Source organism: Bombus bifarius, unplaced genomic scaffold (genome assembly GCF_011952205.1).
Source record: "Bombus bifarius isolate JDL3187 unplaced genomic scaffold, Bbif_JDL3187 scf7180000008178, whole genome shotgun sequence".
NCBI lineage: Eukaryota > Metazoa > Arthropoda > Insecta > Hymenoptera > Apidae > Bombus > Bombus bifarius.
Genome location: NW_022884495.1, coordinates 1,737,316 through 1,765,163, shown reverse-complemented (window position 1 = coordinate 1,765,163; position 27,848 = coordinate 1,737,316). Strand labels below are relative to the sequence as shown.

General features: G+C 27.6%; 5 protein-coding genes across 19 annotated transcripts in view; 3 read left to right on the top strand and 2 right to left on the bottom strand.

Annotated features, from left to right (window-relative positions):
• Positions 1 to 159: 159 nt before the first annotated feature.
• Positions 160 to 11,087, top strand: LOC117209502 (sodium/hydrogen exchanger 7). Of its 11 annotated transcripts, none has more exons than XR_004487924.1 (14): positions 160 to 460; positions 1,186 to 1,412; positions 1,506 to 1,583; positions 1,672 to 1,748; positions 2,009 to 2,218; positions 2,297 to 2,547; positions 2,641 to 2,843; positions 2,931 to 3,196; positions 3,271 to 3,322; positions 4,604 to 4,660; positions 5,825 to 6,028; positions 6,129 to 6,215; positions 8,981 to 9,467; positions 9,842 to 11,087. XR_004487924.1 is itself a non-coding variant. In XM_033451603.1 (14 exons), the coding sequence occupies exons 1-14, from the start codon at positions 217 to 219 to the stop codon at positions 9,929 to 9,931; spliced, it is 2,052 nt and encodes a 683-aa protein (XP_033307494.1). In that variant the 5' UTR covers positions 160 to 216; the 3' UTR covers positions 9,932 to 11,087. The 11 variants fall into 11 exon arrangements, 9 of the variants coding, with proteins under 9 accessions (XP_033307494.1, XP_033307499.1, XP_033307503.1 ...); XM_033451603.1 differs by having other exon boundaries at positions 8,981 to 8,986; XR_004487925.1 differs by lacking the exon at positions 4,604 to 4,660.
• An 849-nt stretch (positions 11,088 to 11,936) lies between these two features.
• On the bottom strand, positions 11,937 to 24,165 carry LOC117209507 (metallo-beta-lactamase domain-containing protein 1). The gene is made up of 5 exons (XM_033451617.1): positions 24,152 to 24,165; positions 12,687 to 12,885; positions 12,458 to 12,622; positions 12,249 to 12,365; positions 11,937 to 12,172 (listed from the first exon to the last, which is right to left on the bottom strand). Exons 2-5 carry the CDS (start codon positions 12,835 to 12,837, stop codon positions 11,973 to 11,975), a joined length of 633 nt encoding a protein of 210 aa, XP_033307508.1. The 5' UTR covers positions 12,838 to 12,885; positions 24,152 to 24,165; the 3' UTR covers positions 11,937 to 11,972.
• Positions 12,936 to 16,210, top strand: LOC117209504 (integrator complex subunit 9). The gene is made up of 10 exons (XM_033451613.1): positions 12,936 to 13,097; positions 13,315 to 13,509; positions 13,594 to 13,998; positions 14,071 to 14,317; positions 14,403 to 14,583; positions 14,650 to 14,885; positions 15,021 to 15,232; positions 15,306 to 15,491; positions 15,569 to 15,763; positions 15,844 to 16,210. The coding sequence occupies exons 1-10, from the start codon at positions 13,089 to 13,091 to the stop codon at positions 15,961 to 15,963; spliced, it is 1,986 nt and encodes a 661-aa protein (XP_033307504.1). The 5' UTR covers positions 12,936 to 13,088; the 3' UTR covers positions 15,964 to 16,210.
• Positions 17,181 to 19,643, bottom strand: LOC117209508 (FUN14 domain-containing protein 1). Of its 5 annotated transcripts, none has more exons than XM_033451620.1 (4): positions 19,497 to 19,643; positions 18,771 to 18,938; positions 18,370 to 18,565; positions 17,181 to 17,573 (listed from the first exon to the last, which is right to left on the bottom strand). In XM_033451620.1, the coding sequence occupies exons 2-4, from the start codon at positions 18,929 to 18,931 to the stop codon at positions 17,391 to 17,393; spliced, it is 540 nt and encodes a 179-aa protein (XP_033307511.1). In that variant the 5' UTR covers positions 18,932 to 18,938; positions 19,497 to 19,643; the 3' UTR covers positions 17,181 to 17,390. The 5 variants fall into 5 exon arrangements, with proteins under 5 accessions (XP_033307511.1, XP_033307509.1, XP_033307513.1 ...); XM_033451618.1 differs by lacking the exon at positions 19,497 to 19,643 and adding an exon at positions 19,369 to 19,495; XM_033451622.1 differs by lacking the exon at positions 19,497 to 19,643 and adding an exon at positions 19,022 to 19,178.
• LOC117209499 (histone demethylase UTY) overlaps positions 20,305 to 27,848 on the top strand; it is a 147,857-nt gene continuing 140,313 nt past the window's right edge. The window contains exons 1-3 of the mRNA XM_033451589.1: positions 20,305 to 20,580; positions 21,044 to 21,297; positions 21,371 to 21,479. Of these exons, the coding sequence (XP_033307480.1) occupies positions 20,513 to 20,580; positions 21,044 to 21,297; positions 21,371 to 21,479 (431 nt within the window). The 5' untranslated portion in view covers positions 20,305 to 20,512. The remainder of the gene's footprint in view (positions 20,581 to 21,043; positions 21,298 to 21,370; positions 21,480 to 27,848) is intronic.

Sequence of the window (27,848 nt, the reverse complement as noted above, 5' to 3'; positions counted from 1 at the left end):
ATCCATTTGCTTATTGTTGTTTTGGTTACGTTACTGCACAAATTCATACTTGTCGCGCTACACGGAGTCATAAGCGTGCGTCAATAAATAAAAGTTCTTAAAATTTACGCTACGGGGAGCCACCTAACTATAACGATACATAACAACTGTATTGAATGCGCAGTTGGTCATACTGCTGAACTGACAGTACGGTCAGAAAATGGTTGCAAAGTAAAGATGGCAGTGAGAGGTGATGCACGAATTCTCCTCCTCGGAATTTTATGTATTTTCTTGTTAAAATCATGTAATGGAGCCGCGACAGATATTGAATTAGACGCAAAAGCACAGTTGTTACATAGACTTGATAGTTTAAATCTTTTATTATATACATTTTTATTGATATTAACTGTTTTAACAATATGGACATTTAAGCATCGTCGTCTTAGGTTCCTCCATGAAACTGGTCTAGCTGTCATTTACGGTAAGTCGTCTGCTATAGTTTATGTTTACGTAGTATAAACGTAATAATAAAGTGCATGTTTTGCAAATTTTTATAGTTTTTATTTATAGCTATAAAGGGCCCTTTGTCATTTTATTACTGCATAAATATAACACATATTAAATACTTTTCTGTCTCAGATCTATATATTTTTTTATATATACATATGATATCTTTTTGTATGCTTTTAAATTCTGATATTATAAGCTGATTTGATTTTATCTATACATAAATTAAAAGAATATATTTAATTTTAGTTATTCGTAATTAAATATTCTATAACTTTTATAAATAATTGTATTTATGATTATATAAAAATAACATCTCCTTGAAAAGTATAAGTAATGAAACTGATTCCTAAAATTATTCAATATCTCATTTTATCTATATTTTATCTATCTTTACGAATATAAAAAATATTACATTATAAATATTACATCATCTATGTATACAATTTTATCTTTATATGTATATACACCTATGTAAATAAAAAAGTAAGATTTAATAAAATTTTAAAAAAGAATAATTTACCATCATGTAAAGTATTGATTATCAATTGTTAATGACTTTAAATTGTATATAAATTATAATCATTTTATAAAAATTACATAATAAACATTCTAACTACAGACAAATTATAAAAGATAATTGTATTATTTAAATCTTTTAAGAAATTAGAAATTAATTATTCATATATGTCTTTCTAGGATTAATTATAGGGGCAATAATTCGTTATGGTTTTACAACAAGTAGTACCATTCTTCATATGCCTGTTGTGCCAGACAACAGTAGTAAATATAATCAATCAGTTCCTCCAGATACCTTATGGTTACGTTTTCCAGAAGATAAAGGAGGTGGTGTTATTAAAAATAAGACATTTGCCTATTCATTTAGGGGAGAGATTTATAAGCAAGATAATGAGATAGATTTGAAGGTATTATTTAATACAATTATTCCATTTCTACTAAACTAAAATTAAATTAGACAGTAGAAAAACTTATTATATAAAAATATAAAATTTTAACAGGCCACCTTTGATCCTGAAATATTTTTTAACATTATTTTACCACCAATCATTTTCCATGCTGGGTATAGTTTAAAACGTGTAAGTAATAGTATATTTGTTTTTTATATTTATTATATAATATAATACAATATGAAACACCATAGAATTTGATATTTCTTTATTTCAGAAATACTTCTTTAGAAACTTAGGAGCAATTCTTATGTATGCTTTAATTGGAACATCTATATCAGCTTTTGTTATTGGGTATGTTTTTCAGATTTTAATGAGAAGTATGTATGATTAATAAGTACACAATTACTTTCATGTCACAATAATAAATTTATGTAGAGTTTTTGCGTGGAACGTTTCTTGTGATAATTTTATGTCCATAGGTCATTTAGATTGAATATATCTGTTGTTTTCCTCATAGGCTGCAGATAAATGGAAAAATTCTTTGTAATATAATGATATATTTTTTTAATTATACTCTTCTCTGATATGTACACTATTTGTCTTCTTTTCAGAGCTTTGATGTATGCCTTTGTGCAATTAATACCACATCTTTCTGCTTCATTTACATTTTTGGATACCTTATATTTTGGTGCATTAATATCTCCTACGGATCCACTGACAATAATTTCTATTTTTAATGATTTACATGTAGATGTAAATTTATATGCTTTAGTATTTGGAGAAAGTGTGTTAAATGATGCAGTTGCAATTGTACTTAGTGGGTATGTATATAAAAACATTACAAATGTCAGCAAGAAGTTTCAGTCAAATACACACATAAATTATATGTTCTATTGTAGTGCCATACAAAATTATGGAGAACGTTATCAATCAGGTTCAGGCGGATTTGAAACTGTAGCATTTTTCCAAGCATTTGGTGATTTTGTTGGAATATTTAGCTTATCTTTATTTATTGGTGCTACCATGGGCTGTATCACTGCTTTGTTAACTAAATTTACTAGAGTCAGAGATTTTCCACTTTTGGAATCAGCATTATTTGTTTTAATGTCTTATAGCACATTCTTAATTGCTGAAGCATCTGATCTTACAGGTAACATTCATAAAAATCTTACATTACCTTGAATTTTCATGTAGATATTTTCTGCTAATGTAGTTAATATTTAAAATAATTATTTACATACAGGTGTAGTCGCTGTCTTATTCTGTGGTATTTGTCAAGCACATTACACGTATAATAACTTAAGTCCAGATTCGCGGCAACGGACGAAACAATTGTTTGAACTTTTAAATTTTTTAGCTGAGAACTTTATATTCAGTTACATTGGTGTTACAATGTTTACTTTTCCGAAACATCATTTCGATCCAGGATTTATTTTTGCAGGATTTGTATCCTTATCATTTAATAATGTTTAACTTCATATATTATATATCAAACATACATGTAACATTGAAACCTTAACCACTTTATTATAGCTTTGTGCATTATTAGGTCGGGCAGCCAATGTATATCCATTATCTTTTATATTGAATTTAGCGCGAAAACCAAAGATATCGTTAAATTATCAGCATATGTTATTTTTTGCTGGTTTACGTGGAGCCATGAGTTTTGCTCTGGCTATCAGAAATACTGTTTCGGATGCTCGGCAGGCTATGTTAACAACAACGAGTTTAATTGTAATTCTGACAGTCATCTTCCAGGGTGGCGCAACAACCCAGTTTTTGAGCTGGTTTAATATACCGTAAGTGCAAAAGATATCTTTTTTATTATTTTTCTCTTATAATTTATTTATTTAAATAAATTACTTTCTTTCAGAGTTGGAGTAGATGAAGAAATAGAAGGATTATCACACAATGGAATGCGCAGTGTAAGTATTACATTTGTATTTTTAGTTATTCTAAAGTCATGTATTAGTTTTCATTTTACAGAAATAATATGAAATTGAATTTGTACTAACATATAATGTGTGCTAGGTTTCTTTTTATGTATTTTTGGTATAAAAAATATAGTAATATTTATCAATAACATGTAGTTTAGGTTATCTATGGCTGATATATGTTTTAAAAGTATATTATTTTTTATTATTTTTTGTAACTTCTCAGATTCTTTTTCATGCATATACTTTTAGTCGTGTTGCTTGTTAACTTATAGTGGTTTTTTTATTTTATGCAAATTACAGGTTTATGTATATTTATTAAATATATTATTATAAAATATAGTTAATGAAACACTGATATCCATTATTTAATATATATTTAAATAAAAGGTACAAATAAATTTTTGTTAATACAATGTACATCAAAAGTTGTCAGATGCAAAATTTTAATAAGATTAGTTTTTATTAGATGTTGATCTTTAAATCTTATTAGTTATAGTTGATATCCAGAAAGCATCTCTTTCTATATAAAAGTATAGTGATTTTTAATTAATAGCCAATATTGTTTATAATTTAAAAAGTATATTGGTCCACTGTGTCAATGTTTAAAATCATTATTATTAAAACTGGAAGTATTTTAAGTGTTTAGAAGTGGTTTAAAATATTCTCAGAATGTTGGTTATTGATTATAATTTATTTATTTTAATACATGTTTTGAATAAAGATTATTTGATATAAGTAGAAAAAAAAGATATTTTAATTATTGACTTTTTGGGCCATTTATTCACAATATATAAAAAATCATTTATTGAATATAAAATAATCTAAATTATTCAGGAGTATAGTTTATTTATAAAAATTAAAATGTAAGAATATTTGCGCATGAATGCTTCAAAATTGTTCTCATACTGTTATATTTTCTATCCTTTATGTATTCCCAAGTATTATATTCCGAATTATTGTGGTGTGCACTTTTAATATTATACACTATTATTAAAAATTCTTAAAATCTTTATTTCTGTGTTTGAAAAACGTCCGAAAAGATTATACTTGCAAATGTTTGTTTTCTAGTTCCACTTAAGTAACCTTGGGTTACTCTTGCACAAAAACTACTAAAATCATAAATAGCTTGCACTAGAACTTAACTTTTTGGAACATCCAGCATGTCTAATTACATTGTAACAAAGTTGGTAAAAATGCTTGGTTAATTCTAAATAATTTCGCTTAATAATATTATAAAAAGATTAGAATTTAACGTACTAATGTTAATAGTCTGGTGGCGAAGGTGGCTTTGGAGATCTGGACATACATAGGGAGAGAAGTCCGCCGGTATGTTTTCATTTTAATTCAAAAATTGAATTATGCTATTTATATGGTAACAAATAATTCGTACATTTAACTTGTTATATAAATATATAAATTCCTATGTTTATTACATTGAGATTAATTTGATGCTATAGACTTTTGTAGTTATTTAATCTTCTCTTACATGACTATGCAACATATAAATAGTTTTGTACATTATAAGTAGTATTGTCTGAGTTGCTTTCTGTCATTAGTACAGATGTGCAAAATAATCAAATTATGGTATTTAATAAGGGATTTAATAAAAATTATCTTATTAAAATGCTTGCAATGACCACTAATTGTTATATTACATTAATTGAATTATTGTTTGTCAAAAATAATACAATGATACCAAAATAAATATTTCTGTTATTAATATTACTTAAATATTGAATTATAGATATGTTAATATCTATTAATACATACTAACGATTTTTAAAGGTAGGATTTAGTTTCAAAAGTGACACAGAAATTATTATTTTATGTTAAAGATTTGTAAAATATGTTCTATTTAAGATTTAACATTTTGAAAGCGATATTGCTAACAAATTTATAGATGCTTGTGTTTATATCGTGCAAACTAAAAATTCAGCTTCTATTTATTTATGTATATATGATAAAAATTAATTGCAATGTAATTATTGCTTTATATATGTAGAAAATTTTAGTCTTATTTTCATTATTAAACATCAGTTTGATTTGCTAATTGCATGTGCTTCAATATTTCCTTTTGTATCATTTTTGTTATCCATTCTGTATGTTGATGATTAGTAGTGTATAAAATATATACATATCCATTTACATTCATTAACAAAACATATGCAAACATAATTAACAAGGCATACCAATATAAAGATAAACAATTAAGCATGTTTTTAATACTTAATAATAATGCTAAGTGTTTTATAATATAAAAAGTTAATTAATCTTGATATAGAATTTCTGTATAATATGTGCTATGGTTCTTCAATTATTTTTATATATATAATTTAAAGTTATTCATTTAATTCTTATTTAATAAATTATTTAAACTGTCATGATCTTTTAAATATTTTTGATAAGTATAATTTTATACTTAATTACATTTGAAAGAAGATATCATTATCATACAGGATGGATAATCCAAATATCCTTCACATTTCACAGTATAATTCTATGCAGGATGGATCATTACCAGGCAGTGGCATAAAACCTAATGAAAAAGCATTACTTGCTAGAATCTGGGGTGACTTTGATACTCGCTACATGAAACCACTTTTAACTCACTCCAGGCCTACATTATTAGAAACATTACCAGTTTGTTGCACACCTTTAGCCAGGATTCTTACAACAACACAACAAATGACACAGGTAGAATATATGATTTTAGAAATGTTTATTTTATTAAAACTGTTGATAAAATAGTTAAAACAGTAAAGATGTTAGATATTTTTTGTGTTTTTTATGTTAGGATGAAGCTGTTAGAAAAGCAGATTCAGATTCAGATTTTTGTCTCGAAGATCGTGAACTGGAACGTCGAAGGAGTAGTATTCAACCGGTGAGTTTTCATCAACCTAATCTCAATTACACTATTAATCCGTGCTATCAGCCTAACAGCACAGATGTCACTAATCCAGATGAACCTTATGTAATCCTTAATTTACACAGAAGGTAGAAGTACTGGATTTGAATTAAAACATTTGAATTTTGTATAAAAATTATGTATGAAAATATTTCTTACATTGGTATGAATGAGTTTATCATTTATACCTAATTTTCATGTAATTATATTTTAAACATTGTTTCAAATTATCTCTTCGTTATACCATTTACATAAAAACACTTGTACAACATAGCCTTTCCATTTTATATGAAAGTAACATTTTAGTATTAGATGTAATATATGTTTCTACTTAATGTCAGAAGTTTTCAATATTAGCAATTGTATAGGTTTCACTTATTTATAGTATCTTCTCAATGTAATAAGTAATTCTTTATGTCAAAACCTTTCATATAAAATGTATAGAATATGCATGAAAAACTTATTTTTCTTCACTGTAGATATGCAATGATACACATTTGTATAACTGATTAACATATATACTGAAGTTTATTCATTTATGAAATATACCATAAGTGTACACTAATTATTCAAATAAAATCTTGTTAATATAAAAATAAAATATTGTGTATCACTGTCATATTTAGGTTTGTGGGTTATTAACAATACTAACAATGTTTTTATAATGACAAAAATCAATCATATATAAAATATATTGAAGTTGAAATGCTATTATATAGGCATGAATCTATATATATAGTCTTCTTACTAAAGTTATTTTACAGATGCAGTAAATGTATGCAACTATTCTATCTATATATAACTATCAGTAATTACTTGTAAGAAACACGTGAAGAATTAATGAGTTTATTCGAAAAAATTTATTCAAAATCAAAATATGTGTAATACTATAATTTGACATTTCCTTATCCACATAACAGATTAAATGTTAAAGAGATCATTTCATTTCTTCTTTTTATGAATAATCTTTTTTCTTCGAAAATTATGTTTAATGTCTATTATTAAAATAATATTTAAGAACACTCAAAATATTTTTATTCATTTAACTGAAATGTGAGAAACCTGTGTTTTTATCCAATATATATATATATATATGTATGTATATATATGTATGTGTATATATATATATCTTTTTTATCAATTTAGAGCAAATTTTTTAGTCTACATTTGATCGCGCTCTTACCGATTTTTTTAGAGAAAAAGAAATGATGATGATGATGAGGACCTAAGAATCATTGGAATGGAAGGATTTATTCCGTTAAGAACATTGTAACGAGACAGAAGCCATTGAAAATAATGTTTTCAGAAGATTATTTTTAAATGCTTTGTATATTATACTTGGGGGTAGGAGTAATTATTAAAAATAATTATTTTGTATATATTAAAATTTTTTAATAATACCTTTAATTTTTGCATTAATGTTAAACAGAATTTACATTACTAGTTAACATTTCTGAATCTTTGCAGATTTACAAAAAATTACTTTCTTATTTAAAAAATCTGATGTATAGTATTTATTTATTATTTAAAGATCAATCATCATATTTATACTTTCTATATTTATGTTCATAATTATAAAATGTTATTTAAAATTGTTATGTTTAATATATGTGTTTCTTTTAAGTCTTAAAACTAGACTAATATTATAGAACAAAATATCTGTATCGCACCTTTTATTTTCTTGATATCAAAATATAATGTATTTTAATGTAAACGCAAATTACAAAGATCAAAAGACACATAGCACATAAACAACAAATTTTAAAATGTACATATTGTGATTTCTTTGAAAGTATTAACATAAGTAAAATAATTATAGTAAAGAGTCTGATAGAATTTTGATCTATATATATATTAAAAGTTTATATAAAACTACTAAAATTTTTAAACATATTGTAATTGAACATTAAACATAATTTTCAGTGTTCAATTCATTAATCTGAAATTCTTAAAGCTTTCTAAATATCATTATACTTCATTAACACCAAATCATTAATATCATTATAAGGTTTATGAAGCAAATATTGTCCTATCATTTCTACAATTTATTTTTTTTTCGTACATTTTATTTATTCATAGCAATATTGGAGAAGGATCTGGTTTATGTCTGTCACTTAATGAATGTTATTGCATGTAGCCTGAGAAACCAAATTACTTTTCAGGCATCAATTTTTATATCAGAAATGCTATCTAAAAGTTGCCGCTTGCACACTACTTATGCTATTAGTAACAAGTAATTTCCGCAGGAAAAATAATCTTTTACATCTGCTTTCTATACATTATTTACCAATATTTCTCACTATATAGTTATACTACTTTTGTTTACATTTAATTGTTGGTGTAAGTTTTAAATAGCACTGCATATCATTTAGTGCACATGTACTTAATTTTATTTGGTGTAGTTTATTGATGTGGTCAAGAAAAAATGAATTGTATAAGTGTTTTGTAATTTTATATATTTTATATTTAAAGAAGAGATTTTAATAAATTATAATAGAGTATTATTAATATTTTGTTCAGAATTTTTTAAAAATTATACTATTGTGCAATCGGCAAATAACTTATTTTAATAATGATAAACATGTTGCAATTATGTTCATATTTTTCTAGAGGAAAAAGTTTTTAGTTCTGTGTAAATTATTTTTTATTTTTGTATGAAGTATTATTTTTATTACATTTATTTTTATTTTTTAAATATTTTTACAGCATATATTGCTTATTTATATTTGGTTTCTCCACAGACACATGTAAGGAGCTCTCCAAACAGAATACATTTATAAGAGTAAATCTAATATAATTTATGAAGTTGTATACATTTTTGGGGGAATTTGGCTGCATTGATTTAAGCATTAAGTAATTACTCTCTTTGTTGTACAATATGCCATAAATATTTATACTACTTAACATTAATATGTTATTTCACACAGACTCTAATTCGGTATGTTTAATTTCTAACATTCTCTAATTTTGATACCAGATAAATTTTAATTTCTTCAAATGATACAAAACATGCTTTCTGATAGATTGTAATCAACATCTCAGATAATACTTAATGAGAAAAGTATGACATAGGTATGTGCGTATGCAATGTTGGTGTCAAATATTACATATTACTATTGTATTATAGCTTCTATAAATGTTAATTATATTTTCCTGGTATTTATTTTCTTTGGGAAGTATTATCCAATATTTTGGATAACAAATGACATTGACAACAAAAGATTGAATGTAAGTATTATACAAAGAATAAATGATAGGGAGAAGGAAAAAAATTACAAAATATATTTGTTACTATATACTTGTTGTATATACACTGAACTTACAAAAATTATTTGCTACATTACTAAATTATGAAAAGAAATCGTCAGTAAATAATAAACCTTCTCCTTATTTGATAGTCTATTTATTCTAATTATGGTACTTGCATAAAAGTAGATTCTTAGATGTTGACTTAAACCTGTACACATTACTGATTTTGTCGCAATGATTTTTATGAAGAAATTTTACATATACAAAATCAATAATAATTTTATTCGGTATATTAAATAATGTGTAAGAATCTAAAGATGAATTCTTGATCTATTTAATACTTTGTGGGGCAGCTGGGAACTGTGATGGGAGAAGTTAGTCCGGGACCACTACCATTGCACACACGCGTCGCCTTGCCAGGTTTGGTCGGCAAACATTTATAGAGACTAATTGATATTGGTAAATAAACTTACCTTTTTATGTGTAATATTATATGTGCAACTGATAAATGTATTTATTTGAAAAGCTTAAAAAATCTGTGCAAACTATTATATCTAATACTATTCATCATAAGTAGAATTTGGAAGATGTTTCTATTACTTGCTGTTTTTATTTAGATATTATAAAAAATAAATCATATAAGTTGTTAATGAAATGTGAGTGTATGCTATTATAATAAATGTAACTTATATTATTTTCATTTTATAATTAATATTATTACATTATTATCTTTTGATTGTCATGAATAAGTCTTGACAAAATTATTGACAAAATCTTTCATAATCTATATGCATGTGTGTATATATATGAATTATATGTTACTATGTTATAGCAACATATATATTACATTTATTGGTTGTACTAAATGTAACAAAGTTTTGTTATATGCAGTACCAACGAATCAAATATATGAAAATCAATAAATATAACTTATATTTTTCACTTGGTATATAATTTATAATTCAGTGGAGGTCCTGGTTTGTAGTAATTATTGCAGAAAAATTTATTTTAAAACGTTATTGAATTAAATATGTTATTGTGACACCAACTAACAGTTGCATTATGCATTTGAATATAATAATTCATAACACAATGTGACAAAAGAGGAATAAGAAGTAATATGTTTTGTCAGAAATTTTAAATTTGTAAAATTAAATTAAATATAAAAATAAACTCTGAAAAAAATAGTTACATCAATACAATGACAATAAATTAATATGATTGAATTTTAATATTCTTATGTTGAAAACATAATTTTAAATTATTATATTTGGATGTACCTTGCAATAATTTAAAGTTAACTTTGTTTGGATGAAGAATTTAATTTTCTGTTCAGCAAATTGATTTTGCTGGCATATATAATAATATTTGCATTTAAGGTGCAGGACACTTAACATGCGATAGCAACATAAATACATACCATTTGTATTATAATTTGTAATTGTATATGCATAAGTGGTCTAAAAATTAAATCAATCAACATAAAACAATTTATTGGAAAGGTTATTATAGACAGAAATTATAAACTGTGCCAATCCTCGCAAAAATTACAATATAAATTATAAAATTCTTCTGTGAAAATGATTATAAGTAAAAACTTTAACATATTTTAAATGACATATAATACAGTATTGTTCTCAGAACAGTACAAAATACATATTACAAATTATAAGAATACAAGAATTAAATAAAATAGCATTATCTGGAAAATGTACTGTAATTATTTTTCAGAATCTTATAGTGCTATTGATAATTGCATATTTGTTACATATGGCACATATATTTGTCAGGTATCTACTTATATAATTTTTTATATATCAACATTAAATGTGTGTACATAATGTACAAGTATATTCAACTATGATTTATTATCAGTAACATTTGAACTATTCATAAAACATGAAAAATGAAAGTTATGAATAAAGTATGTGAAGTCTTATTTTAGATGTTGGCTGTGAACACAACAAAAATATTTGAATATGTAGTTTAAATATTAAAAGTGAATACTCAAATTGCAGCATATTAAGAAAATATATCTACAACATGTGTATGCTATTCTTTCTACAATTACCTATATTTAAATTAGTAAATTATTTTTTAATTATACAAAATACTACTTGACTTATTATGATATTGCATAACAAGCAGGATCGTAGCACATAGCTATTTAAATGCTCTTTTTCTAAACATTTGTGAATTAAATAATATGTAATAATCATTGCAATGTATACAAATATATATATATATAATATAATATAATAATATATATATAATATAATATAATAATATATATATAATAATGTTGTGATACTATCTGATACTGTCTACTATGTACTACACTTTACAGTGTTTAATAAAGTATTTGTAAAAACAATGTGAGTATACGTAAGACTTAATCAAATATTACAAATAAATAAAATTCTTGTTACAAAATATACAGAGTATAATTACAGAAATGTATATTTTCATATATACATTATGATGTTATAGAATTATTTGACTCCTAATAATTTTTCTCATGTCATCAGTAACAGCAAACATGGGCCCATGTCCAGGTATTATAAGATTTGCCAAATCTACTACATGAGATCGCATAAGTGATTGAGTTTTTTGTAATTCTATAGTTCCTAACTCTTTCCAAATCGATGGATCTGATATATCTTCCTTTTTTTCAAATAAATCTCCTGTAAAATATATAACAATATAGAAATGTACATAAACCATTTATAATGCTACGAAGTTCATTTTAAAAAATAAAACCTGTAATAGCAAAACATGTAGATCTCCCAGAAACTGTAGTTTCAACTAAAACTGTAACATCATCCGGTGTATGTCCAGGGGTTGCTATAACTTTAACTTCTGGGCAAATTTTATATCCTGTGTAATATATTTTAGTAATTATAATTTTTATTTATTAATTTTACATTATTGATATAAGTTTATTGTAAAATATGTTCTAAAAACATCACCGTCTTTAAAATTTTTATTGAAAAATAGTTCACCACGGTGAACACAAGTTCCAATTATATGTTCCGCATTTACGAAAAGATTATTATTTCCTATATGATCGGCATGACTATGAGTGCATACGACATAATCAATTTTTTCAGGTGTAATATTATGTTTAAAAAGTGCTGAAATAAAATTTTCTTTTAAGTGCTTCGACAAAATTTGGAAACGTCAGATAAACAGTAACACCTTGTATTATTTTTTCTCGGTCCCAAGCTGTCATAGTATCAACGATAATATTCTTCGATGCCTTTATTAATGTACAAGAACAATTGGCTTTCATTATTTCATTGCCAAGTTTTGTAGAATAACCATTAAATAATACAATAACCTCGGCCATTTCTTTAATTAAATTTAGAAGAGTGCTTTTACGCTTTAGATCTTATTTCTCTGTAATTCTATGTTACAATATATATTGTATATTCTACACAAATAAATGTAATCTATTGCAGTATTATTAAATGGAAAAATTATACAAGTTTGCTTGAATTAGCAAATACATTACATTAGTGGTTATGTTCTTAATATATATGCCGGATCAAAACATACTTGTTCATATTTGTATCGATATCATAAAATATAACATTTAAGATGAAACTGGTAATTATAATTATTTTAATATTTTAATATAATAGCATATTTATGAAGATTAAATTTAATTTATGAAGATTATTTTTACTAATCTTTTCCCAAATGTTTTAGTTATAAATATTTCTCAACCTAATTAAAACTATTCAAATATTATATCTATTAATTTTTATTAATTAGATGTGTTTTTATAATAGATGCATTTAAAATATATTCATTATATTTATAGTATTGTTTATCGAGTGAACCAACAAAACCATGTTTGGTTCTAAGTTTCAAAGGAATTACTTTAATGTTAGATTGCGGCTTAAATATGCAATCTGTACTACATTTCATGCCAATGCCTATGGTTCCCAGCACCAAATTTAATTCTTTACCTTTGTGGCTTCCACGTGATAATCATCAAGATTGGCAAATAGAAGGGGTTTGCATATAATCACATATTTTTTAAAATTTTATACTTCATATATAATATATAATAATATGTATTATACATTCAATCTTGTAGGAACTAAAAGAATGTTGCGGCAGAGTATTTGTAGATTCGACCCCTGAATTTTCTCCACCTTTGGAGAAAATAGTAGACTTTTCAGAAATTGATGCCATTTTGATATCAAATTATACTTGTATGTTGGCTCTGCCATTTATAACAGAGGACACTGGTTTCAAAGGCATTATTTATGCTACGGAACCAACATTACAAATTGGACGATTCTTTATGGAGGAACTAGTAGAATTCATTGAACAAACTCCGAAAGCTACATTAGCCAAACATTGGAAGGAAATGTTACATGTATTACCTCCTCCATTAGCTGATGCTCTTAAGCCAAAATCTTGGAAACATATATATTCGATATCAGCAGTTAATACTTCTTTATCATATATCCAAACAGTTGGATATGATCAAAAATTGGCAAGTTAGCATAATGTTAATAAGAATATTTATATAATTTAATGTTATTTATAAATCCTTTACTTCTCATAGGATATATATGGTGCATTAACAGTCACTCCTATAAGCTCCGGATATTGTTTGGGTAGCAGTAATTGGTTAATTTCATGTGACCATGAAAAGGTTGCATTTGTAAGTGGATCCTCAACATTGACAACACATCCTCGGCCTATGGAACAAGCTACTTTGAAACATGCTAATATGTTAATATTAACTGGTTTAACTCAAACACCTACTGCAAATCCAGATACTATGCTTGGAGAACTGTGTATGACTGTTGGTAGGTAGAATTTTATTATATTGTATATACTTTATTTAACATTTAAATAATTTAGTATATTGTATGTTGAAATTCAACTTTGTAGCTATAACACTCAGAACTGGCGGATGTGTTTTAATACCGTGTTATCCATCTGGAGTTGTATATGATTTATTTGAATGCCTTAGTACTCATTTGGATAAGTCTGGTTTTTCACAAGTTCCTTTATTTTTTATATCACCAGTAGCTGAAACATCTTTAGCATATTCAAATATTTTAGCTGAATGGTATGTTTTAAATTAAATAAATAAGTATCAGGACTATTTAAATTATTTATTTTAAAATTATTGCAGGTTGTCAACAAATAAACAAAATAAAGTTTATCTTCCTGAGGAACCATTTCCACATGCTTTTCTTGTTAAAAATGCCAGATTAAAACATTTTACATCTATATATGCTGAAGGTTTTAGTTCTGATTATAGACAACCTTGTGTTGTCTTTTGTGGTCATCCCAGTCTTAGATTTGGAGATGCAGTTCATTTTGTTCAGTTATGGGGTAATAATCCACAACATACCATAATTTTCACAGGTATATTTATTGTTATATATTATATTAAATATAATTTATAATATATTGCAATACATTATTCGTCATATATATATATATGATTATTATTATGACGTGATTTGTAAAAAATTTTATAGACAATAATTATCATTTCAGAACCAGATTTTCCATATTTAGATGCTTTGGCACCATTTCAACCATTAGCTATGAAAGCAGTGCATTGTCCAATTGACACATCTCTTAATTTTACTCAAGCTAATAAATTAATTAGGGATTTGAAACCAGAACATTTAGTTATACCTGAGTGTTATACACAACCACCAATAACTGCTCCACATAGAACAGATCTTGTTATAGAACCTGTAGGGGTAAGTGTATTTTTTTAATGATGTGTTATATGTAGATTATTTCATTTAATTATTAACTTATTTTACATTTAAGGAAAAACCTTTAATCACTTTCAAAAGAGGTGAAGTTATAAAATTGCCTTTAAAAAGAAAGAAAGGACGGGTGTTTATTGAGCCTGAATTAGCTGGAAATATAATTCCTAATGAAATTCGTCCTGGTTTAAGTCTTGCCTCTGTTACTGGTGAACTGGAAGTTAAGGATAACGTATACACAATAAAAGTATGTATTATTAAAATGAAATTTAATAAGTATATAATTGAAAAACATGTTTCATTGACCACAAACTTTGTTATTAGAGCATTGAAGATAGACCTAGTGGAAAACGTAAAGCGTCTTCTAGTTCACCTGCACCAATTAAGGAAGAAGTTCTTAAAGAAAGAAAACATGAGTATGGCAATTTGGATCCACAAGAACTCCTTCAAAAGCTTAATCAAGAAGGTATTCAAGGAGCCAAGTTACAACATAGTCCAACTGCAACCAGTATTCATTTAGTAAGAATTTATTAAATACTTCCTCCTTAAAATATAAAATTTTCTTTTACTTATTCTTATTTTATTGTTCATGTTTACAGCAAGATGAAGATACTTTGATTCAAATAGGGGATAATTCGACACATATATTTTGTAACGGTGATCAAAAGATTAGGAGACGATTAAGGACTATTATTATGCAGTGCCTTAAGAGATTTTAAAATAAGAAGTAAATACTATTATTCTTTTATATAATTACAATTTTATTATAATTTAGTTTTATTTATAAGTGACTTATATAGCACACAGAATAATATTCATCCTAAGTACTTTCGATTAATCATAAGCTACAAAGATATATGTTAATATATCTTCTTGCCTTTATCTTGCATATATAGGATGTGAAACTTAATGTGTTACAAAATAATATTTCAGAGGCTACAAAAGGTACGCGAAATCTTACGATCGTATAACGATCATTTTAAATATTTATATTTGTTTGACTCATTTACTAATGATTAAAATAATCATATATACATAATTATATATATAGTATTGAGAAAATAGAATGAAAATAGCAAGCGCTGTCATAGCATAGCACAATAAAATCCTTGGTATAAAACAGTTTCAGTTATCTTATAATGCAATAATTACATTCAACGGTTACAATTAAAAACTTCGCACTTACTGTTGTAATATTTTGTAACAAAGCAAGCATTACATCTTATATATACATATATACATACACGTTGATCTATACATAATCTTTACAAATACAATAGTTAAGAGCATGGCAGTATTACATAATTTATTTCATTTATATCTTTTCATGCCATAAAATACTTGAGTGAATTCATTAAAAATCTTACGCAAAAAATGTTACGGAAAAATATTATAAAATACTATATCATCTTATTCAAAACCATATAACTTATAGTTATATGTAAGACAGAACACATTATTTGAGGGAAAATTTGTTTATAGTACTCTATTTTAACAGTGTCTTTTATTTCATACTACTGTGTCCATTTTGTATTTTTGATAAGATACTAATTAAATAATACTATTTAACTAATAAATTAAATAACAATATTTTTATAAAAAAATTTTGTGAGAGTTCGAAATTATATGAATATATTTCACAGATCTAATTAAATATAGAAAAATGGTACAAAAAAGTTATACCATTTGTTAATATTGTTAATATAAGATTATATTAATTTCTATGCTTTATAAATATACTTCCTAAAATTACTGCACTATTTTTGCTACATTCTGAATGCAAAACGAATTTTAGTATTTATTTCAACACATTTTATAGTATCTATATTATCACTTAACTAATGAAAAATTAATCTACATGTTACAAAATGGCAAATGTAGTATTAATAAAAAATATATGTTATTAATGTTAAATTAGTAACATAAATTAGTAAAGTATTAAAAAAATGTTATTAAGTTATAAATATAAAGAAGTAAAATTTCATTATATTATGTACTGTTAGGTGTGCTTAATTATTAGCATTTTCAAAACATAAGTTCCGGTTTTATATCTTACCACATATATTTTTATGAAGTTTTATATATTGTTCTTGAAATGTAAACATCTGAATTTTTTATATGCATTCAGAATACAGCATACTTAAATCTACTTGCCAGTTGCAAAACCAAATGCTAAACCAGCTACAAAAGATGCAAGGAAAAAGTGAAATTCTGTAGGTTTAAAGGAGGTATCACCAGTTATAGAGTGGTACCAACGGCGTGTATGAGATTCACCATTTTTCAATAATTGTTCAGCTTTGTCTAGCTTTCTATCAACGTATCTCTCGACCTGAAACAATAGAATTTGTTACTAATATAATTTATTTAATTTTTAAACAATTAATAACATATTTATAGAATGTTATATATAAATTTGTACAAAGTATTGATATTTCAACTTCCAAAACAAAAATTTTTTCATGATATATACGAAAAGAAAATAAAATTCCAATTAATCAAATTTAAATTATTGTATTTATTGTTCGATATAACTAACTCTTTACAATGTATTTGCTATGATATGTTTGCTATTTTTTTTCACAAGAGTTAATGCATAAATTTGCATATATGCTTGAATAATCAATAATTAAAATATAATGGTTAGAAAATGTGTAAAAACTTCTTAATGCATGCACATTATCTCAGAAGTGTTAGATTATAATTACATATACATGAAATACAATGCTACAAAAATCCATGCTATAATAAACTTATATATTAAAAAATTGAAATAAAAATAGCCTTTTAAGATTTAAACAATCTTACTAATTTAAATAATAATAGGTGTTTCTTTGGTTTTTAAATACCAATGATCATGGTGAAAATGATAGAAATAATATCTAATATACAATGTCAATATTGTAAGTAATAAATAATGTTCGTTTATGTTTCTGTACACGACTAATAGCTTCACATTCAGGATGCTAAACCAATAATGAAACCACCAATGAAGCTTGTTGCCACAAGTGAATTGTATCGACACCATGTTCCTACCTATAAATAATATTAACATTATATTTATATATAGTGACATATTAAATATTTTGAACCTATAAAAATTGTAATATATATATTAGGAATTTTACCTTGTCCATAAGTCTTGGCCCTTCACCTGTTACCTTCTCTTCTACTTTATCTGATAGTTTCTCAGCTTTCTTTTGAATTTTATCCCAATTAATTTTGATGTATCCTTGATGTGCTGCAATCTGTAATATTATAATTCCACCACCAACTGCACATGCAGCAATTTTTCCAACTTTCATTGTTACAAAACCAGTCAACCTATACAAAGTATTTATATAAAGTTAGATACTTTTGTTATTGAGCTTTTTCTTTGCATGTAATTATATCGAACAAAAAGTATTCTAGATATTTAAAATTATCTTTCTTCAGTTATTATCTTTTTTTAATTTTAACTGTAAATAACTTAGATATATAATGAAGTTGAGAAGTTTTGATACATTTTTGATATATCTATAACACCCACCATCCTGACGTTGTACCGATAATGATTTGTTTGGTGGCAGATTTTTTGCTCACATCTCCTAAGATTTTATCTATTATGCTTTTTGTTTCCTTTGAAATATCTAAGCTACATTCTCCTTTGTTCGCATCATCTTTATTTTTCTTTGTTACTGGAAGATTCATCTTCACACTGAAAAAATATATCAGTATAAATTTCTCACTACAATATAGCAATTTTAAAATACATGGACTATTGTAAACTTTTTAATATACATGATTTTTTTTATTTAAAAATATTATTTTTTGTCAATTATTATATTCCTTCTTTATATTGCTAGATATCCTTGATATCACTTTATTTTACAAATTACTACGCAAATAACTATGTATGAACGCTATTTTCACGTCTTTAAATAACACTATTAGTCTTTCTTCGACTATTCGTCAGAATAAAAATATATCGATGACTGCATTATTCAAAAATTGCAATAATGAATGTCAATGAACGATAAATTATTACTTATTTCGAATCAACACGTTATATCATACAACGTGTAGGTAGAATATCAAAAATAGAAACAAAACATTTCGAAATACAGTGAAAAACGAGAACTGTCTACCGTTTAAATAATTTTGTTGCTCCTGACTTGATTTTTTTCTTGTACACTTTGGACATGATATATTTCAGATGTGTCCTTAAATTACATAATATTTCATAGCGGTTAGTATTTACATATGCAAGGCTCACCTAATTTCTTCGTTTACCGAAGTATTTAAATAAAATTAATGCCTTTGAGCTTAGATCAATGTGACAAAATTTCTGGTACTCTGCAACGATCGTTCGAGTTCAAAAAGTGACGAAGACGTTAAAACAGCGAAATCACGAAGTAACCGTCTATAATATTTGATATTTTAATAATATAAAAATGTATGAATTGATATGCCATATTGTGAATTAAAGGATTAAGGATTAAAAAGATAAATAATATTAATTAGAATAATTTTAATCTAAAATAATTTTTTTAATTATTCGAATCTTAGAGTGATTTCTTAGAAAAATCGAAAATCTAAGTAGTAGATTTTATCAGATTTTACAAATAATAAAAGTTCGATCAATTTATTATTCATTACTTATTTCTTGTTAGGTTTGGTTCCTAACCTTTATATATTCATTATAATAAATTAAATTTATTATTGTATTGTGGATTTTTATACATTTATAGAAAACTTGAAGGCATAAATTTGCGCAGAATGCACATAACACGAAAAAAAGTATAAAATATCCAAAATATAGTGCTTTCTATAAAGGTAAAATAATTTTCTAGTACGATTTTCTTTTTTAATTATATTTTCAGAAATATGCATTTGCATAAAAATTTGCGGTCTCGCAATATCAATGACTTGATAAACTCGAATTATATTTTATGGTTAACAAGTTGAGAATTAAACAAGTTTCCATATGCATCAGAATATATAGGTCAAATTGTTTAACTTTTCGCGCGCTTTTGAGACGTTTAGGAGAATAATGTTCTTTGGTACCGGAATTACATGTCGACGTGAACCATGATAATGGCCTTCTGTCGCGTGATTCGCCATCCTGATTTAACCTGATCGCCGCTTTTAAAAACTTATCGTCCCGATGAGGTGACGAGGTGTCGAGAGTATAAACTGCGAAAACTCTCGGATTTTCGTAGAAAGCGGCCCGTTCTAAGTGCAAACATGTGTCCTTTCTGTTTTTAATGAGTATATTTACCGAGCACGAAAATGGCCCAGGATACTGACGATATCAACTTGACCCCTCAAGAATTACAGATATTATCTGAATTAGACAGGTGATTTTGAAGTGAATAAAATCTATTCTAATAAAACTCATTTTGACCTCTTACTTTGCTTTATATCAATCGTAGTTTCCTCGCTCTTCTATCAAAATATAACCTAAAAGTTTGTTTGACAGAATAGGCGCGTAATTTGATCGGTTCATTTGTAAGCGCTTTGTTCCCCACTGACATCCTTTTCCATGCGTTTGAATACAACAAATATGATTAAAATGTCATTGTGTTTTTATAATTCATAATGTATTTGTTCGTAATCTCTAATATATTGGCTGACACATGAAAATGTGTTTATAACGTTATATAAACGAAAGTATTAATGTGAGCTACTTGTTTATGTGTACTTTGTTAAAAATTTACTATAAAGCAACAATAAATAATGTGCAGTGTCGTTTGTGCTTATATAAGAGGTTCTTATTATAATTTTTTAATTAACCAATGTATTTTTTCAATATGTGTGCAGTCGACAATTTGGGTTTTTGAAATTAAACTCACCGGAGCAAACAAAGAAAAAAGCTTTAGTTGTTCGTGCGATTAAATATCTAGAAAGGATGCTAGTCCAAGCACAAGCTGAAAAGCAACGTAGAAAAGCAGATAGTACAAAAATGAATCCTGATGAATTAAAGGACGATGACGAAGACAAAGGAATTAGTATCGATCCTAAAACATATTGTAAACTAGGGCATTTTCACTTACTTTTAGAAGATTATAGTAAAGGTAATTAATTGTTTGTGATAAGTTTTTATTGCTTTTCATTTACAATATTTTACATTTCTTTTAATTTCAACAGCCATGTCGGCATATCAAAAATTTTACTCCTTAAAAGGGGACTATTGGAAAGATGCTTCATTTTTATATGGTCAAGGGCTTGTTTACTACCACTTCAATGCTTTTCAATGGTAAGTGATAGTGACATAACTTTTTCATTCAGTAGTATATTGTTTCATAATTGTTTTCTATTATTCTGCATGTTTGTGTTTTCTTGTATATACATAATATTTCATTCTGCTTCTTCGCGATTATTTTACGTTGAATAAGATAAATGAAGAATATTTTCAATTTGAATATGTGGTTTAAAGCTTTCAAATACAATATAGTAATAATTTTATGCAGAAGAATATTTGCTAGGAATAATAAGTATATTAAAATACTTTGGAAATACGTAATTTATATCTGCGTTAATATCACCATTTTTTATGATGACTAAAATCACCAAAATCGTAGTAACCCGTTATTAGAAAGAAACCACAAAGTGTTTATTTAAACTAGTGCTTTGAAATGGGAGAAGAAAATATGAATAAAAATCTCTACAGAAAAATGTTGTAATCTCTCATGAGAGTTGTTCACCTTGAAAAGGGGGCGTCGGCCTCTTCTTAGACGATGTACACATAGAGTTCATCGTTCTCATCTTGTATCCTCTATTTTTTTAATTTCGCGCAAAATCCTGTAGGTAATGTGGTTTTGTTTCTCGATATCGATAAAGTAGAACGGTAAAGTTCGATAAGGTAGATTACTTTCGGAAATTATGGAATGAGTTATCAGCAAGCGAATGCAACAACAGGTGTCGCTAATTTCGCTGAAATAGAGCGAAATGTGCCTACGTGTCGAGTTGTTTCATGGGTATGGCGACTAGGAAAGCGCGTGGGGGAAATAATAGGCCAAGTACGTATTTATTTCAATGGCCAGAATGATAATTTTCGCTATTAATGCATTATATTCATAGTTAGTGCACTGAATTACTACATTCGTTATTTCTTATCGCTGAGCAAAGTTATTACAGTTTTTAAAGAATTCTTCGTTATACATTTATGAATTTTCTTAACACATTGTAAGTACGTCTAATTTAGAGAAAATGTAAAACTTGTGCTATGATTAGAGCCTTACATTTTTAGTGAATTTATTTAAAAAATTCTTTTATGGATTTTTCCATCCAAAATTATATCGAGAGTTATCGATTACGGTATGTATCGACCGCTTTGATAAAACTATTCAGGAAATGTAATTTAACTTTAATCGACATCAATTATCCCTGGTATATTCGAATTTCGTTACAAATCATTGCACGCGACTCGTGTGACATTTAGCATTGCCAAATTCAGAAATTGAAACGTTTTCATTAATTCTTCATCAGTTGCTTCAAAATAGCTCGTATGATTGCAGCACCATCAAATATTATCGCTTAATGCGGTTACGTTCATCATTCTTGATTAGCATCCGTGTCAGCGACCAGGTCAAAAGTTCGGTTGTCATATTACTATACTAATGAGAGTTCGCGTTATAAAAATCAAAGATGTGTCAAAAATGTAAAAATTTGATATTTTAAATCAATTACGTTTTAGCTCAAATCAAATTTAGATTTATCTAACAATTTATCTAAATGAAAATATTGCTTTATTTTTTCTCTTTTTATTTTTGATACTTTGTAAAATGTTATTTCAACAGTGTTACGTTATTAATTAATTACACCAATTAGAAATTTGGCGTAAGTAATGTAACTGCAGATATTGTTACTGTTAACTTGACATTTCCTGTCAGGCAATCGGCTTTGTAGACGGTTAGGAGTGGGAATATCGATTTCCTGTTCAACCCTCCTTAACTCGGATGGTGCAAGATTTCCGTGGAACGAAACTCACAGTGAACTCCCTTTCGATCTTTCAGCATTCCACTCGACTACCATATACCATCTAACCGTTACCAATTTCTGTAATTGGCATTGTTTCAAAAGTATTACTTATATAATAATACAGGGTGTCCCTTATAACGTAATACTATTGACTAGAGAATGATTCTACGTGCAAAGAGGAATCGGAAGTACGAAATAAAATCTTTTTGTTCAAGACCTAGTTTTCGAGAAAATCGAATTCGAAAATTTTCTTGGTATACATGTGTATGTGAACTTGGTGAATTAACGGGTGCGAATATAAGTGGAAAATGTAGAATAAAATTTTATCGTTAAAAGTCTCGTTAAAAAAAAAAGTTATTTTATCCTTAAACACAATTGATTTTGATGGTATTCCAAATTTAAATGTAGGAAATTAAACGCTTGTAAAAGTTACATCCTTTTCTTTTTCTATTTCTCTAGAAACATCAAACGACGATAATGTTATTTAAATTGGATATTAAAGATTGAGTTTCACTGCAATTCATTAAACTCATATTATGTAGGAAAGGATTCTGTTCTGACAGTAAAAGTGCAACTCGTTAAAAAATTACTTGGTCGAGTAATGCTTTTTCATTTATCCTCTGATTAACGGGAAAGCTGCTGCGGATTTCACGCTGTTCATTTTCAATATATTTGCCGCCATGAGTCACACGTTTTCACAGTAATCTGTATTTACGTGTTAATTGGACATATTTCTTTTTACTAACACACATTTATTCCCATTACGTTTGTACATACAGTTTCTCGTTATTCTTATCCAGCATCATATGATCGTTTCTAAAATACAAATCTTTTTTGTTTTTGTCGCGTGAGTCATTCAGCAACCTAACCAAATTTCCACAAAATTTATGATTATTCTATCGCTATTCGTATCGATAATAAATTATGCTATGTTTAAGCTTTATAGACTGGAGATTTATATTTTATCTAAAAAAAAAAAGTTCAGCAGAAAATATTCTGTTTACAGAGAAAGAATTGGATAGGAAATTGTAAGTTTTATTTTATAGAGGATTTTATAGGGAAATATACGTCTACGCTTAATAGTTCTATTTCTTTCTTGTCTTACATCTGCGGGTCAGTTGGTAACCTTGAAACGTCAAAACAAATGCATAATCTTAGCGTAGAGTAATAGTGATTTTAATTTTAGTACAATTTATAGTAATGTAGTACAAAATAGTAATCTTCGGATTTAAATTTTTCGAAAATGCATCTTTGCCCATGAAAATTTGACCAGCCCTGTTCTAATAAATGCTAGGCATAGCGTGTGACAAAAGAATGAAGTTATAATTTCTCGTGCAACGTTGTCTGGAAGGAACGACCATATTGTGACGTACAAGGGTAATATCTTTCGTCTTTATCCTATTCGATAAACCGCAGACTTATTCAGTGAGTGAAATTGAATGGAAAATCCTCTCTGCACGGATGCGTGAGGCGGTTTCCTTGGATATATTGGGTTTCAAAGCGTCCGTTCAGGTGTGCAAAGTAGGAAGTACGTAACAGCAATTATTTGTAGTCCACGTGAATGAAAAGACAATTTCATGCGCGTATTTGCCATGTTCGTCAAACAAAAAAAAACCTTCGTCAAACACGTCCGACTCCCTTCTCCGACTCTGTGTCTCACCGATACTATTCGTAAAAAAGTCAGAATCTCCGATACGATAGATAGAATGTTTATGCATATTTCTACGAAAGGGAACCTAAATAGAAATCTTTTTTCATGAATCATACGTCGTAATAAATATTATTCTGCATTGGTGTTTTCCACATTTTCGCGTATTATGCGCGCGTCGCAAATTCTTGAACTCTCGAATTTCCCCCCCCCCCCAAAAAAAAGAAAAAATACATAAATGAACGGTAATAAAATCGAGAAACGTCAAACGCAAAGAAAAATTAGTAGAAGGATACGTCACGAAAATAAAAGTGTATTTCGTAATATGTAGCCTTGGATTTTGATCTTTTTCTCTCGAATTAACCCGTTTCTTCTAATCTTTTTTAATTCGCCTGCTTTTGTATCGTAAATTCTATGGAGATTCGTTCGTTTTTGCGTTAGCTTTCACTCACCCTGCGAATGGTAACAGTAAATAGAACTGCAAGGTAGTGTGCTCGGTAACTAAAGAAACTGGAAACGGGTCGCTCGATACCGCCGCGCTCTTGATAATTTTGTGTTTTGTTTGGAATGGTAAAAATGATAAATCTCGTTGAATAATTAAATCTCGGTGGATGTTGCATTTTTATTATATACGCGAAACGAATGATCGTTACGGCAAGGAATTTTGTCATTTCGAATTACGCGACTGTGCATTCGAATTAGAAATAAACAAAGAAACGAAAGCAGATTTCTCTCTGTGATAAATTTCAGAGATACGGCACCGAAAGATTTCAAAGAAAATAGTCGAGTTAAAAAATGTTGCATAGATCCTCGATTATTAATATTTGTCCTACAAAAAAAAAAGAAAGAAAATTAGCGCCATATATTTTTTTACATCTGATACCAAAAAATTCAAGAATTTTTAGAGATAACGAGGCAATCGTTCTCTGGATCATTCATTTTCAATTCTTCGTCATTTAATTATATCGTGAAAGAATTAATATGAAGAACAAGAGAAAAAAAGGAGAAAAAGAAATACGTGAATGTATTGATTGCGTAACACGTGGTACTTCATTTTTCATGTTTTCATAATCAAAAATTGAAAGAAATTGGATATATTAATTACATTCGCGTGATAGGTTAGTTGGTTGCAGCGTATGGCACCGCGTTTGCGATCGCGATAATTAGACGAATAGAGCCACGGTTCGTCGATAACAGAAATTACAAAGAGAAAATGGTTTGGCGCACGCTAACTCGCTGAAGTATCGACGGTGAAATGAATATTATGGTTTTTGTACCGTGAAGTTATTTCTTTGTTACCTTACATCACGTGACTGCACAAACAGGATGTTCACTATATGTATTTATAGTATTTTATAGTGCACTGAAGCTGAAACGAGTTATTGCGACTTTCCACCTTGATCCAAACATCTCCTTTAAAGGTAAATCGATATTTATTCTCGAAAATAGCTTAATTTATAACAACGTGTAAATAGCTTTGTAAATTAATTGGCCTGTTTCTACATTTTAAACGATAATCGAAGATAATTAAGTCCTACAGGTGAACCCTCTTGCACGGTAATTTAGTAGCTGATATCAATTTTGGATATTATTCGTAGATTTCTTTATTCTTATTGATACTATTGTAATAAATTCGATGTAATAATTCGTTTCACTTGCTAAACTAAACTGTGAACCGAACCGTTGGTAATTATTAAACGCTTCTTTGAAATTTATTAGCATTGACACTAATTATACCGACAATTTGTAACTTGGGAAATTTGACTAACGATATTAGCTCGATTATACCCTAATTCTTTACACAATGTATCCATTAAATAACTTTATGAAAAACGTTTCAACGCAACGAAACAAAAACGTGCACTCCTATCGAAAGATACCGAACGTAGAATAAAAATTCAAGCTCTCTCGTTGGAAAGTACTAAACACGAAATAAAAGTTCAAGCTCTCGTTGGAAAATACTGTAAACGTTAAATGAAAATTCGAGCTTTCATCGAAAATGATATTAGGTGCAAAAGAAAAAAAAAGAAATAAAAGAAAAGAATTTAATCTATCCACTGAAAAATGCTAAAACCTTTAATCGTAGTACGAATATAAAAAAATGTGTTGCATTTTTAATAGTTCATATAACAATTATACGCGTACGCTTAATTATACCGAATATACCGAAATTAACGCGAAAGATTTTGTTCGCGGCACAGTATAAATTTGTATATTGTGTAGAGTACTTGACTGTCTTTGGTCCGAAGCGAAGGGAGGCTGCAGCAACCCCTTCTGTTCGATCGGCGAGCCTTTTTTTCGTCAACTTTTCACCCTCTGGCATTGAATGGAGCCAAATCTCCCTAAGGGTGATTCACGTGACGCGTGACTCGTCAGTTCGTAATCTCTCGTACGTGTGTAGCTCGCGTATTGTGCATTGTATCGGTGGCTGCAATATTTATAACGGGGCCCGTGGCATTATACAGTCGTCGTCGGTTCTATGCATGCTTCTGTTTTACCATTTATCGATTTTTCTTATTTTCTACGCGCCCGCGGCCCTAACAATCACAGAGGGATACGACGCGGCTACTTTCTTCTATCCTACGAACAGGCTATTTGTATGCGTTTCAGCGTCTTTGAGCGATTGTCTCAGTTTTAATGGTATATGTCGGAAGCAGTCACAGTCAAACGTGAATTATGAGCAAGAGTGTGATAAATGTATGTACTGGGTAGTTTATGGGATGTCAAAATAGGAATACTTAATCATCTCGTACATGAACTTTCTACAATAAAAATCAGAGGTTATGCGCGCGTCCGCGTGCGCGCTCGCACGTAGCAGTTCTAACCCAAATTAAAATTGTGATGGAGGAGTTAACCTTAAAATTAGTTGGAACGACTTTGGTGACGCTAACCGCCATAAGCAATCTATATTTTTTCGGTTACGTGTATCGATGATGGAAAATTAATTTTGGTCGCGGATAACCATTATCGGTAATGATAGAACATTTCTTGGTTACC

Bases quoted from the DNA above. Each gene is read 5' to 3' on its own strand.
- LOC117209502 (XM_033451612.1), top strand. From the start codon at position 217: ATGGCAGTGAGAGGTGATGCACGAATTCTCCTCCTCGGAATTTTATGT. The intron at 4,661-5,839 runs GTATGTTTTCAT...AATTCTATGCAG, and splicing joins ATAGGGAGAGAAGTCCGCCG to GATGGATCATTACCAGGCAG. The intron at 6,306-9,841 runs GTAATCCTTAAT...TTTGTGGGGCAG, and splicing joins CTAATCCAGATGAACCTTAT to CTGGGAACTGTGATGGGAGA.
- LOC117209507 (XM_033451617.1), bottom strand. From the start codon at position 12,837: ATGGCCGAGGTTATTGTATTATTTAATGGTTATTCTACAAAACTTGGC. The intron at 12,623-12,686 runs GTGTTACTGTTT...ATTTTATTTCAG, and splicing joins CCGAGAAAAAATAATACAAG to CACTTTTTAAACATAATATT. The intron at 12,173-12,248 runs GTTTTATTTTTT...TATATTTTACAG, and splicing joins TACATGTTTTGCTATTACAG to GAGATTTATTTGAAAAAAAG.
- LOC117209504 (XM_033451613.1), top strand. The intron at 14,584-14,649 runs GTATGTTTTAAA...AAATTATTGCAG, and splicing joins TCAAATATTTTAGCTGAATG to GTTGTCAACAAATAAACAAA. The intron at 15,233-15,305 runs GTAAGTGTATTT...TTTACATTTAAG, and splicing joins TTGTTATAGAACCTGTAGGG to GAAAAACCTTTAATCACTTT.
- LOC117209508 (XM_033451618.1), bottom strand. From the start codon at position 19,424: ATGTCCAAAGTGTACAAGAAAAAAATCAAGTCAGGAGCAACAAAATTA. The intron at 18,566-18,770 runs GTGGGTGTTATA...TACTTTGTATAG, and splicing joins ATCGGTACAACGTCAGGATG to GTTGACTGGTTTTGTAACAA. The intron at 17,574-18,369 runs GTAAAATTCCTA...CTATTGTTTCAG, and splicing joins GGCCAAGACTTATGGACAAG to GTCGAGAGATACGTTGATAG.